Below are 14,194 nucleotides of genomic sequence, written 5' to 3'. Positions count from 1 at the left end.
AAACTGTAAGTGAGCACCAGGAGCAGCCTTATTATCTCTCTAAACTCTCATGCAGCTGTGACAGTAAATTAAATATTCCACTTGCCTTGAGAATTATAATAATAACATTGTGCATCCCATAGTAATATATAGCATTCCATTGTATATTAATAACCCATTAAAATCTGTCTGTTGCTCACTTTCAAATAGGTTTCTGACTGAAAAATCCTTGACCTCACCAAGTTAGCCTCAATGTATATAATAAATGGTACATTCAATTGATGTCCCAACATTATTATTCATGATTTGTACTAAAGTTAGGATCCAATGACAGCTAATGCATTCCTAGTAATATTGCTGGAATAATTAAGCCAGAGTACAAACTGTAAACCTTTTACTGTTAGCTTTTTATACAGGAAATACTACAGCCCGTCCACTTGGCATTCCAAGTTTCCCTAAACAACAGCTATTTTCACTTTGAAGAGCTTTCTAAATCAATATCAAACACAGTATTTGGAAAATATGTAACTACCATAAACAAGAAGTAAATCTGTTTTTTATAAAATAACAGTGATATCCTTAAACTAAAACAAAAATACAAGATTGTTTGACTGTGCTAGGTATTATCTTCAAAAAGTTGTACGTGGGCTGTGGGACTGCATGAATTTAATTGAACAGCTCCCCAGTTGAAAGAATTTTAGCATAAGTAGACCATTTCATAGTCAAGACAGTGAACTAAAAGAAATAATTGCTGTTACCAATATGTAACTATGTCAACTTGTGAGACTTCACAGACATAGGGATGTAAAATACATTTAAAACCTCACCATTTAAAATGGTGAATCCACTTGAGTATTATGGCAGAGGGAGGGTTTTCTTTGCATGAAGAGTAAAACTTTGGACAAAGGTAAATGTTGATATATTTATATTATTTTCCTTTTTATGTTATTTGTATTTTAATGTAATGTTTTAATTATTACTCTGAATGGGGTCTGCTTCTTTCAGTATGTTCCAGTTAGAGAAACTCAATAGGGCAGATACAAAGCTTTCTATGGGTCAATAACTTGCATGGATGGCTTACCACTAATCACAGATTCTTGGCCATTGTTTTCCATGCTTTTCATCCATTTCAACTGAAAAGTACTGGTCCAAGATGCATTTAGGTAGCTTCACTGTGTCAAAACAAAGTGAAAATTTGACAATGCATAACCTAGCACAAATGAATCTGAAGCAGGTCTTCATTTTTTAACAAATCAATAACCTTAATATCTAATAATAGTAGCTCAAGAATTTTTTTTACACAAAGGTGCTCTAAATGCACAACTAAAACAAATCTAAACATTTTAGTATGCGAGTACTTAGTACGCAGTGTCCATTTCCTTGTGAAGGGCTCAGCAACTTTTAGAAAAATCATGTGCATTCATTTTGATCAAGCAGCTATTTCAATCCAACTGCTGCACTGTGGTGTGCAATTTGGATTATTGTAATCCTACATTAACAATCGCCGTATTGATGTGCAAATAGCTATGTGATCTGCAAAACAAACTCTTGCCTGTGCCTGTTCATCCAATTAAGCACTATTTTTTTCTAGGTGAGAACATTTTTTAGAAAAATGTGGCAGTCTAAACATTACTGTTGAAGTGTGCTTTGTTCTTATCAATTTTGGTAAATGAACGGGAATAGAATTACATCATAGTACTTCAGTTCAATTAAGTCAGGCCTGGAGTAAGCAGAAGTTGTAAGTAAGATTGGTGGTCAACTAAATTATTCAGAGCAGTTCAAGTTCTTGGGTTAGATAGCATCAATTTTATACCTGTGGAAGCTCAATACTATATTTAAACTTTACAAAATGTTGCATGTACTGTTGTTTATTCCTCCACTTAAGCAGCTATCTCTACATTAATTGCAAACTTTATGTGTGCATTGACTGTCTGTAAGTCATTTATGTATGGGATGTGTTCATTTTTTGCTCTAACTTTAACCCTTTCTTGAAGTTTAGGGCTTCATTGCCCCAGATTCCCTCACTCAAAGGACAAACCTTATGTATTAGTCCAGAAAATAACATTGTGCTGGATTGATACCAACTACCTGGCCTAGCAAGTGGAAAAATGAACAGGATACATGCCACTGCCGTGTCGTCATTATATATTTTAGAACATAGAACAGTACAACACAGAATCAGGCCTTCTGCCCACGGTGTTATGCCCAGCTAATTAAGCTAATAACATGTAATCACTTCTGGTTGCACATCATCCATTCTCTGCAGATCTGTGTGTCTTTCTAAGAGTCTCTTAAATACATCTATAGTATCTGCTTTCACCCAAGGCAGCATATTCCTCGCACCCACCACTCTGTGTCAAAACACCTGCTTTGCCCATCTCCTTTGAGCTATTCTCCTCTGACCTTACATGCATGCTCTCTAGTATTAGATGTTTCAACCCTGGGAAAAAGATTTTGGCAGTCTAATCTCCCTTTGCTTCTCCTACTTTTATAAGCTACTGGTAGATTTTCCCTCAGCCTCTGCTACTCCAGAGAAAACAATCCAAGTTTGTCCAACCTCTTTTTTGGCCCTCTAATTCAGGCTGCATCCTTGTAAACTTCTTTTACACCCTTTCTATAGCCTCTGCACCCTTCCTAAATGGGCCAACCAGAACTAAATGCAGTCAGTACTCAAGATATGGCCTAACTGAAGTTCTATAAAACTGCAACATAAATTTCTGACTCTTGAACTCAGTGCCTCAAGTAATAAATGCAGGCATGACATATGCCTTCTTTACCACCTTATCAACTGGTGTGGCCACTTTCACAGATCAGCAGACTTGAACCCCATGATCCCTCTGTACATCAGTGCTGTTGAGGGTCTTGCTATTAAATGCATACTTTCCCTTTATTTTTAATCTCTCAATATACAACACCTCGCACTTTTCCTGTTTAAATTCCATCTGGTATTTCTCCATCCATACTTGTAACTGATCTATATACCTTTGTATCCTTTGGCAATCCTCTACCCTATCCACAACGCCACCAATCTTCATCCAAACTCCAAATTTAATAACCCCATGTTTCAGATTTTCATCAATATATATCAGCGACAGCAGAGGTCCTAGTACACTAATCACAAAAACTTCAGATGTTATTTAACAAAACGTGGACTTGAAAATGTCATTGTCCTAGATGTTGTGGTTGTAAGAATAGCAAATCTTTTGTCTATTCCATTATTATGAAACCGAGGCAACTTTATGTGCACATAAAAATCCTAGACATGCTGTTAGTGAAACTATTCCTCCAGTAATTACTTTGTTTGGCAGCCTTCTGGATATCAATTAATTGATGAAAAAACTATATATTTACAAACTAATTTCAATGTAAAATACCCTGAAAATGTTTTACTTGTGGAAAATTAAGATTGTTTTTAATGGCATACACTGCCATATCTTTGCTTACCAATCAGTGACCCTTTAAAAGAAATACAATATGGATTATTTTTCCTTCAAGTAAATGTATTGCATTTAAATCAATCTTTTTAAAAATGTTGCTAATATTTCAGCTCTTGAATGTCTATCGTAATATACTCTATTGTCTTTGAATGCTTCATTTTAGGCATTATTGAGTACATGGATGAGAGGTGTATGGAGGGATATGGGCCAGGTGCAGGTCAGTGGGACTAGGCAGAAAAATGGTTCGGCACAGCCAAGAAGGGACAAAAGGCCTGTTTCTGTGCTGTAATGTTCTGTGGTTGATCCTGAATGTCAGCAAAGAGAAGGCTATGCCACAGGGGCCACTAGATTGTTTCAGTCTAGGTTTCTTCAAAGTTAATGTAAAACATTAGCCACTTTGCCACTGAACACAAAATTGTAGACAAATGTTGTCTTTGTAGTTAGTTCTTTTCTGTGAGAAATAAGGTTCCAGTGTGCTCATATATTGGTTTAGATTTCAAGCTCAAGCATGGAATTTTGGGCAGCAGGCAGAATGAGCCACCTGTTCCTTCATGTTGGCAGCTATATCCATAACCCAGAGAATGTCCTGATTGCCATGTCAACAACCAGTTGCATGCAAATAATGGTCATCATGCTGCCAAAGCTGGTCCTAGGGTGATGTGAAATCAGCTGAAGGCTGTAGGCCAGATAACGGGGTGAGGATATTCAAAGTTCACAAGCCCCTATAAATACTGATGGTGGTGTGCAGACAAGGCAGTGATTAATATTCCATTGCCTCTGCTGTTCCATTTTTGCTTCATTTTGCTTCATTCTTCATGTGAAGTGGATTATTTAATGACACAATGGCAGTTCTTTTGTCTATATTTTATCTTTTGATCAGGCAACTGTAGATTGGTCAGAACATTCACTCAGGTCTGAATATGTGTAGCAATTAAATTTTAAAATTCAGATGCTTACAAGCCTTGTACTTCCCTGAGTGAGCTAAAATGCTTTTTCATCACTTAGTCTGAAACTGCTTCCAGTCGTCGCATAATTAACTCCTAAGGCTCGATTATGAAAGAGCAAATAAGACTTCCTGATGGCTCAGGGAATTTATCTAATGAGTATTTAAACAGGATTGATTTCTGCTCTGAGCTGTGTGAACTTATCTTAGCCAAGTCAGTGAGAAGTGAGGCATCACAATTGGCATGGGGTTCCTAGTGTAGTGAGCAAAAGCTTTGCTTCAGGAACTGGTGTTTGTGTACATTGGACTTGTTATATGATGCCCTTTTTGTGAACAATTTCAGTTGAGGTGCTCCTGGCATACAGGAGGTTACTGTCACTCAAGGTCCGAAACTCATCAAAGTGTATTTATTTCTTTCAGGAATTAAACTAAAATAAAAAATGATTAAAGGAGAAATAAGTAAAAAGTTTTCGGAACTGAAGGATCAAAGCATATATTTGTGGTTGATGTTGCAGCACATTAGACTTTATGTGGTTGTAAGTGCATTCAGTTATTGCCCTGCTGGGAATGTTGCATGTTCCAAGACATATCATCTTACTTACTAAATGCAGCAAATTAAGGCACTAATCATTGCACAAATGCAGAGATCATAGCTTGGCACCTAAAAACAACCAGGAAATGAGACACTTGACCTCTAAGTCCTTGGGAATTATGTAAGTCGATTGCAAAATGACAACCATTGTACTACAAAACAGGAAGGGGTGATTTATATGAAGCCTTAAGCAATTGTGATAATGCTGACTGTGGCCAAAATTCCGAAGATTTAGAGAAAGGTCTCAGATGTAGCTGAACTGAAGCAAAATACAATTTGCAATGCTGCAAATTTTCTAACACAAAACTATGAGGCTTCTTGTTCTGTCACCAGTAAAATGGAACCAGTACAAACCCAACTGATGATGCAAGACCAAACACAAGAGGATTTATTAGTTGTTAGGATGCAACTAGTTGTATGGCTAGAGGAAGAGAATTTAGTCATATTGAATATTTAAATATTCACTTTTTAACATTGTATGAGATTTGAATTTTATATGGGTGTTCAGTTTTGTGATCTTTTTACACTTGCAGAACTTGTAGAATTTTTCTATAAAGTATCAAGGGGTATGGATGGAGATCAGGAATTTTGACCAATTATCTGCCATGATTATATTGCCTGTCGGAGCAACAAGCCAAATGGCTTATGCCTTCTATTTTGATTCTCATTTTCAGTATCATCATTTGAATTTTGTCCTGGAAAGGTAACAGAAGTTAGGAAAGTAAGAAAGTGTTGGAAACACTCACTCTTTTGAAAAGAGAAAAATCTGAGTTAATGTTAAAGCCAGATAAGCTTATAACCAGTTAGAAACCTGGTATTATTCTGAACAGTGTGTATCAGAACTGGCCAGTTGTCCTGTAAGGATATGCATCTGTAATATTAATTCAGCTTTTCTTTCTCTACACACATACTGGCAACTTCACTGTGAACCATGTTTTACTCTTCTTTGTCGTCATTGTGGAACAACTTTATGTATAATGCTGCACTGTAACATTACAATGTGTGCGTCACCCATGTAAAGTCAAAATAACAAGTATTTCCTTGGCCTTTCCTCTAAATATTCAGCGTAGCAATAAGTGTATATTGTACTTATCTTCCGAAATTTGATTCTATAATTATAGTGGGAGTGAAACCCAATGCAGAGTCTCTGCTATATCAGCTCAAACAATCCTACAAGAACCAATTTGTACCTCAGTTTGTGATATTCATATTTCACTTAAAAATCAATGTAAGATGCACATTAACAGTGCACTTGTTTCCTGATTACATTTATTGTTTTAATATACTTTATACTTTAATATTCTTTTTACACTGTATATTGATGATTTAGATTATGGATTAAGTGGTTTTGTGGCTAAGTTTGCAGATGGCACCAAGATAGGTGGAGGAGCAGGAAGTGTTGAAGAAACGGAAAGGTTGCAGAGACTTGGTCAATTTAGGAGAGTGGGCAAAGAAATAGAAGATGAGATACAATGTTGAGAAATGTACGGTTGGACATTTTGGAAGAAGAAATAATTGGGCAGATTATTATTTAAATAGGGAGAAAATTCAAAAATCGGAAGTGCAAAGGGACTTGGGGGTCCTCGTGCAGGATACCCTAAAGGTTAACCACCAGATTGGATCGGCAATAAGGAAAGCGAATGCTATGTGGGCATTCATTTCAAGAGGAATAGTGTATTAGAGTAAGGAGGTGTTGATGAGGCTTTATGGGGTACTGGTGAGATCTTATTTGGAATACTGTGTGCAGTTTTGGGCCCCCTATCTTAGAAAGGATGTACTGATGTTGGAGAGAGTTCAGAGAAGATTTACGGGGATGATTCCTGGAATGTAGGGGCTAACATATGAGGAGTGTTTGTCGGCTCTTGGACTGTATTCATTAGAGTATAGAAGAATGAGAGGGGATCTCACAGAAACATTTTGAATGTTGAAAGGTTTGGACAGAGTAGATGTGGAAAGGCTGTTTTCCTTGGTGGGTGAGTCCAGGACAAGCTGCCACAGTCTTAGAATTAGAGGGTATCCATTTAAAACAGAGATGAGGAGAAATTATTTTAGCCAGAGGGTCGTGGATTTATGGAATTCGTTGCCACATACAGCTGTGGAGGCCCGATCATTGAAGGTGTTTAAGGAAGAGATTAATAGGTATCTAATTAGTCAGGGTATCAAGGGATATAGGGAGAAAGCCAGAAATTGGAACTAGATGGGAGAATAGTTTAGCTCATGGTGGAGTGTCAGATCAGACTCGATGGGCTGAATGGCCTACTTCTGCTCCTTTGTCTTGTGCTCTTATGATTATGCTTTAGTAAAAGACACAAGTTCTAACCGATTTTTATATTGAGGAGAAATCAGTGTAACTGTTGCAGTTCACCACGAGTTGCTTTTTAAAGCATTGCTTTCATGTTGCGTGTTTGCTAAGACAATTCAGATTTTCTCTTATCCTTATCAAGGATAAGAGTAATCACAATTTAATTTTTTTGCCTGCTCTTCAAGGCACTGTAATTCTTGGGTAATGCAGCTAAGAGTGATAGATGGCTGTGAGAAGACAATATGGGGGTGATTGATAAGTTTATGGTAGAAGGAGTCAATTTTAGAAAACCTAGCACATTTATTTTTCACCCTCCCCTAGTGTTGCCACCATGTCCTCGTGGCCCTCCTTGGGTGATAAGCCCTAGAGACCAAGGTAGCAGATGACTGCACGAAGGCCAATGTTGTCCATTTTCTCAGACAGTGCTTACTTGCAATTTTCAATTATCTGAAACAGAAATACCACAAAAGTTATTAACTTCAAACTTTCTGCATAATCACTCAAAGAGTTGACCTGCATGTGCATGTAATGAGAGCTGTATAATTCACCTCCTACCTTAGGCCACGAATTTATCAGTCACCCCCGCTGTGGGCCACTTTCTGGAGGTCCAAGATACCGACTTCTATAAAGAAGGGATCCATGACCGCTGGGCTAAGTGTGTAAATGTAAGAGGGGAACTATGTTGAAAAATAAATGTGCTAGGTTTTCTAAAATCAACTTCTTCTACCTTAGGCCACAAACTTATCAATCAGCCCTCGTATTTTGTTAAAGGGTGCAACACACCACAGTCTGGTATTGTGACAAACATATTCTTCTCTGTGGAAAGACAATATCAGCTAGAGTTTGCCTTCATTTTTCCCCCTTTCTAGAATATATATATTTACATACAGAACCAAATGCAACAACATTCCCTCTGGACCACAGTGCGCCCACAATACATATATCACACATATAAAACAAAATATTACCAGAAATACGTTAATAAAATTCAACAATGCATGTGAATTGTACAACACAAGTAAACAGTTCAATAAACAGTTAACAGCTCACTGTCCTAGAGACAAGATCACAGTGGTGGCAGGATGTTTGTTAGTCTCACAGCCTGGGGGATGAATCTGTTACCCAGTCTGGGAGCCCTAATTCTGATGCTCCTTTACCTCCTTCCTGATGGTAGTGGTTCAAAGAGAATGTGGAATAGGTAGTAGGGATTCTCAACAATATTTTAGGCCCTTTGTATACAATGCTGCTGGTAAATGTCACAATGGGGGGGGGGGGGGGAGGAAGACCCTGGTGATCTTCTCGGTGGACACTATCCTCTGTAGGGTCTTGCTGTTTGATGCATGCAGCTTCCATACCACACAATGATGCAGCCAGACAGGATACACCTGTTGGTGGCCTATAGAAATTTGTTAGAGTGCTGGGGGTGGGGAGCCTTGCCCACCTCAATCTCCTCAGGAAGTGTAGACACTGCTGTGCCTTCTTGACTAATGGGGTGGGTCCAAGTTAGATCGTCTGTTAATGCACACTAAGGAACTTCGTGCTCTTCACTCTCTTCATGACAGAGCCTTTGATGTGCAATGGAGAGTGATAGACCTGTGCCTTCCTGAAATCCACAGTATTCTCTTTTGTCTTGTCCACGTTGAAATTCATGTTGTTATTCTCACACCATTTTTACAAGCTTCTCTATCTCCATTGTGTATTCCGACTCATTGTTGCCAATGAGGCCAACCACTGTTAAATCATCAGTGAATTGGATGCAGTTTGAGCTGGAACTGGCAATGCAGTCATGAATCAGCAGCATGAATGGCAGTGGGCTCAGCACACAGCCCTGAGGGCACCAGCTGGACTGTTTGGGTCTTTCTATCAAGAAGTCCAAGATCCTATTACAGAGAGGGATATTGAGTCCCAATGAGGGCAGTTTACTCACCAGCCTCTGAGAAATGATAGTATTAAATGCCGAACTGAAGTCGATGCGTAACAACATTCAGGTGTATAAAGCATAATTTTTTAAGTGGGACAGAAAGGAGTGGAGAACTTGAAGCTATGGCATCATCAGTGGACATGTTTGAGCAGTAGGCAAACTGGAAAGGGTCCATTGTAGATGGAAGGTGGGATTTTATATTATCCATTACCAGCCACTCAAAGCACTAATGATTAGGCGGTAAAGCGACTAGGCGGTAATCGTTTAGCCCTGCTACTGTTGCTCTCTTTGGCACCAGAATGATGCTGGCTGCCTCAAAGCCTGTAGGGACAGTGAACTGTTTCAGAGAGATATTCATTAAGACCTCTGTTAGCTGTGCTGCACAATCCCTCAGCTCCTGAGCAGGTATGTTGTCTGGACCCATAAATTTGCATGGGTTTACCCTGGCTTTGATCCTCCTCACCTCAGCTGTGTCAGACAAGGGTACATGTTCCTCAGGGGAGATGTGGCTTTCCTCAGTGTCATATCATTAATTGCATCAAATCATGCATAGACTCATACAGTCTATCAGAGAGGCCTCACTATTGTTGATGCATAGGATGGACTTGTAAACTGTTACGGTTTATATACCTTGCCACATGCCCCGTGTGTCCCTGGTGTCTCAAATGGCTGTGAATTTTCTGTAAATACTCCCACTTTGCCTTCCTGATGGCACAGGAGAGGCACATGGTAACGTCCTTAGTTCATTTTCCTATCTACCCAGTCATCAATCTTGTATATTCATCAACGTTGGCGTGATGATCAGAGAAAGCCATCTTCCTGAATAGCATCAATTCATGCATTTGAAACAATCCCGCAGAGCTGAGGTGGCACCTTCTGGCCAAGTCTTGATCTCCCTGTAAAGTGATCTGACTCATTTAATCAGTGGTTTGTATGCAGAGATTAGCAAAATGGATACTGTATGTGAACTGAGTATTCAAGGTGGAGACTGGGGGCAGCATTGTAGGCTCCACAAACGTCGGCATAGCAAGTTTCATATATCCTCTCTTCTGGTTGCGAAATTGACATGCTGGTAGAACTTCGGCAGGACTGTTTTTAATTTGGCATGATTGAAGTCACCAACTGCAATAAAGAAACCATTGGGGTGAGTGGCCTCAAAGGTCACAGATGGTGCTTCTCCAGCAACAGCACAGAAGGTTATATAAACAGTAACAACCACAATGGCAGTGAACTCTCTCAGTAAGTTAGCAGTAGGCTGTTTACTACCAAACCATTCACACACCAGTTCTTATTGACGTAGGCACACAGACTTCCTTTGCAGGTTTTACCAGAGGTCACAGCATTTCTGGCCACTTGAAAGGAGATTAGGCCTTCTACTTGGATGGGCAAGTCTGATATGGTGTCCTGGAGCCACATTTGTGTCAGGACGAGTTTGCAGCAGTTCCTTATCTCCTACTAGTACAGGCACAGATGCAGGTAATCGTGCTTATTTTCTAGCATTTGGACGTTAGTGAGTAGAATCGTCAGGAGCATGGGCCTGCAGTTATCCGCTCTAAGTCTGGCATGAATCCCAGCACACTTACTGGGCTTTTATGTCCTTGCACACAGGTTCTTACGTCCACTTCTCTGAGTAGCTAGTAGGCGACAGCACAATTCAATGGCCTACTCCACATGTTAGGCCATAACTGAACAGCACCTTCATTATCCATTTCACTAGTGGGGTAAACTTGCAGAGTTTAGTGTTTTTTTATGATCAAAGTGCTTTTCAATCATAGAAAAGACCATTAATTTGAGCTGGAGAGGTCACTGTGACTATGCATGCTGCCAACTTGTAAAAGACTGCAGTTACCTCAGGCAACTCTTGAGTGTTTATTGTTGTCGATATATATTCAGTGGCCACTTTATTGAATACACCTGTACCCCTGATCGTTAATACAAGTATCTAATCAGTCAATCATGTGGGAGCAACTCATTGTGTAAAAGCATACATTGTTATTCAGACCAAGATTCAAGCAAGATTCGGTTGTTATTCAGACCAAACATCAGAATGGGGAAGAAATGTGATCTAAGTGACTTCGACCATGAAATGATTGTTGATAACAGACGGGGTGGTTTGAGTATCTCAGAAACTGCTGAACTCCTGGGGTTTTTTCTAACAAATAGTCTCTAGAGTTGACAACGAATGTGTTGCAACAGTGGTGTGCAGAAGAGCATTTCTGAATATGTTGAAGTGTATGGGCTATAGAAGCAGAAGACCATGAACAAACACTCAGTCAACACACACAAAAATGCTGAAGGAACTCAGCAGGCCAGGCAGCATCTATGGAAAAGAGTACAGTCAATGTTATGGACCAAGACCCTTCATCAGTACTGGATTTCCAGCATCTGCAGATTTTCTCTTGTTTGTAATTGAACATACAGTACACTCAGTGCCCACTTTATTCGGTATAGGAAGTACTAATAAAGTGGCCACTGTGTATATATAGTATGTATATTAAAGGAATTCTGAAATATACAATACAACAAAGAACAAAGGATCCAAGTCATCCCAAACACAATCTATTCCAGCTGCTACCATCTGGGAAGTGGTACTGCAGCATAAAAGCCAGGACTAACAGGCTCTGGGACAGCTCCTTCCACCAAGCCATCTGACTGATGAACTCACGTTGATTTGAGTGTACTCAATGTTACATTAACTGTTCTATTTATTATAAATTATTATAAATAATTATGATTGCACATGGCACATTTAGATGGAGACATAACATAAAAGATTTTTACTCATGTATGTGAAAGATGTAAGAAATAAAGTCAATTCAATTCAATATAATCTTAAAGAATAGCATAGCAGACAGGAGAGGCCAAATAGCCGCCTGCTAATTCTATTTTTATATTTTTCTCTTGTCATTATGAAATCCTAGGCTGGAATAAGTTACCTCGTCATTTAGGGTAATTGAAAGTAAGATTTCACATAATTTCTGGTAAAAGAGTTTTAAAATACTGTATATAATATTAAAAACAAGTTCAAAAACTCAAAAGTGACATTTCTATGATAGCCTTCTTGTTAAAATGAGTTTTATTCTATCTAATGAAGTTCATTTGGGATTTGCTGAATTTGAATATGTGGGCAAACCTTCAGTCTATTATTTTACATGTAATCTTGTTCAATAGAAGTATCTCCATCACTGTTTGTACTTTCTCAGTGTGAAGCCAGTGTTTCTATGGCAGTGTTGTATCAGATAGTGTGGTGGGAAAGTGGTTAAGACTTTGCAAGACTTAAATGAAAATATGTGATCGTGTGTGATTTGTTTACATTTCCTATTGCATTTGTTCACTTTGATGTTGTGGTGTTAACTTTTTTCCCCCCTCTTTGTAGGATGGCACAGTGTTTGATGGCAGGCCAATTGAATCGCTGTCTCTAATAGATGCTGTGATGCCTGATGTAGTACAGACTAGACAGCAAGCATTCAGAGATAAACTGGCACAACAGCAGCAAGCAGCAGCTGCATCTTCAGCTCCACAGCAAACAACACCAAAGAATGGAGAAGCCACTGTTAATGGGGAGGAAAATGGGGCACACACTATCACAAGTAAGTATCGCAGGATAATTATTCATCTAAAAGTTGGAACATTTAGTTGCTAACACCAAGGAATTTCTGTTTGTAATTTCCAGGAATGGTAAATTTAAGGATATGACATGTTTAAAAATTACAACTAGATATTTAAAAGTGAATGTTGTAGAATTATCTGCCATTCTTAATTGGAATTCTATTATTTTATTTTAGATATACAGTGGCATGCAAAAGTTTGGGCACCCCAGTCAAAATTTCTGTTACTGTGAATAGTTGAGTGAGCAGAAGATGAACGATCTCCAAAAGTCATAAAGTTAAAGATGAAACATTCTTTTCAACATTTTAAGCAAGATCAGTGTATTATTTTAGTTTTGTACAATTTTAGAGTGGAAAAAAAGGAAAGGAGCACCATGCAAAAGTTCTGGCACCCCAAGAGATTCAAGCTCTCAGATAACTTTTACCAAGTTCTCAGCCCTTAATTACCTTGTTAGGGCTATGGCTTGTTCACAGTCATCATTAAGAAACGCAGGAGATGCAAATTTCAAAGCTTTATAAATACCCTGACTCCTCAGACCTTGTCCCAACAATCAGTAGCTATGGGCTCCTCTAGCAGCTGCCTAGCACTCTGAAAATTAAAATAAATGATGCCCACAAAGCAGGAGAAGGCTATAAGAAGATAGCAAAGCGTTTTCAGGTAGCCGTTTCCTCAGTTCGTAATGTAATTAAGAAATGGTAGTTAACAGGAATGGTGGAGGTCAAGTTGAGGTCTGGAAGACCAAGAAAACTTTCCGAGAGAACTGCTTGTAGGATTGCTAGAAAGGCAAATGAAAAACCCCGTTTGACTGCAAAAGACCTTCAGGAAGATTTAGCAGACTCTGGAGTGGTGGTGCACTGTTCTACTGTGCAGCGACACCTGCACAAATATGACCTTCGTGGAACAGTCATCAGAAGGAAACCTTTCTTGTATCCTCACCACAAAATTCAGTGTCAGAAATTTGCAAAGGAACATCTAAACAAGCCTGACGCATTTTGGAAACATGTCTTCTGGACTGATGAAGTTAAAATAGAACTTTTTGACCACAATGAGCAAAGGTATGTTTGGAGAAAAAAGGGTGCAGAATTTCATGAAAAGAAATTCTGTTAAGTTAAGCAACTGTTAAGCACGGGGATGGATCGATCATGCTTTGGGTTTGTGTTGCAGCCAGTGGCACAGGGAACATTTCACTGGTAGAGGGAAGAATGAATTCAATTAAGTACCAGCAAATTCTGGAAGCAAACATCACACTGTCTGTAAAAAAGCTGAAGGTGAAAAGAGGATGGCTTCTACAACAGGATAATGATCCTAAACACACCTCAGAATCCACAGTGGACTACCTCAAGACGTGCAAGCCCTCACAGACCCCTGACCTAAACATCTTCTAAAATCTGTGGATGTACCTCAAAGATGG

The 14,194-nt window shown here is 38.9% G+C and overlaps 1 protein-coding gene across 3 annotated transcripts in view; it reads left to right on the top strand.

The window, feature by feature from the left end:
• Nucleotides 1-14,194, top strand: part of LOC140726949 (F-box-like/WD repeat-containing protein TBL1X) — a 367,315-nt gene that overhangs the window by 316,669 nt on the left and 36,452 nt on the right. For all 3 annotated transcript variants that reach the window (XM_073043994.1, XM_073043995.1, XM_073043996.1), the window contains one exon: nt 12,551-12,764. In XM_073043994.1, coding sequence (XP_072900095.1) covers nt 12,551-12,764 — 214 coding nt within the window. The remainder of the gene's footprint in view (nt 1-12,550; nt 12,765-14,194) is intronic.

Source organism: Hemitrygon akajei, chromosome 4, assembly GCF_048418815.1.
Source record: "Hemitrygon akajei chromosome 4, sHemAka1.3, whole genome shotgun sequence".
Taxonomy (NCBI): domain Eukaryota; kingdom Metazoa; phylum Chordata; class Chondrichthyes; order Myliobatiformes; family Dasyatidae; genus Hemitrygon; species Hemitrygon akajei.
This window is presented reverse-complemented; position numbering and strand designations above follow the sequence as displayed.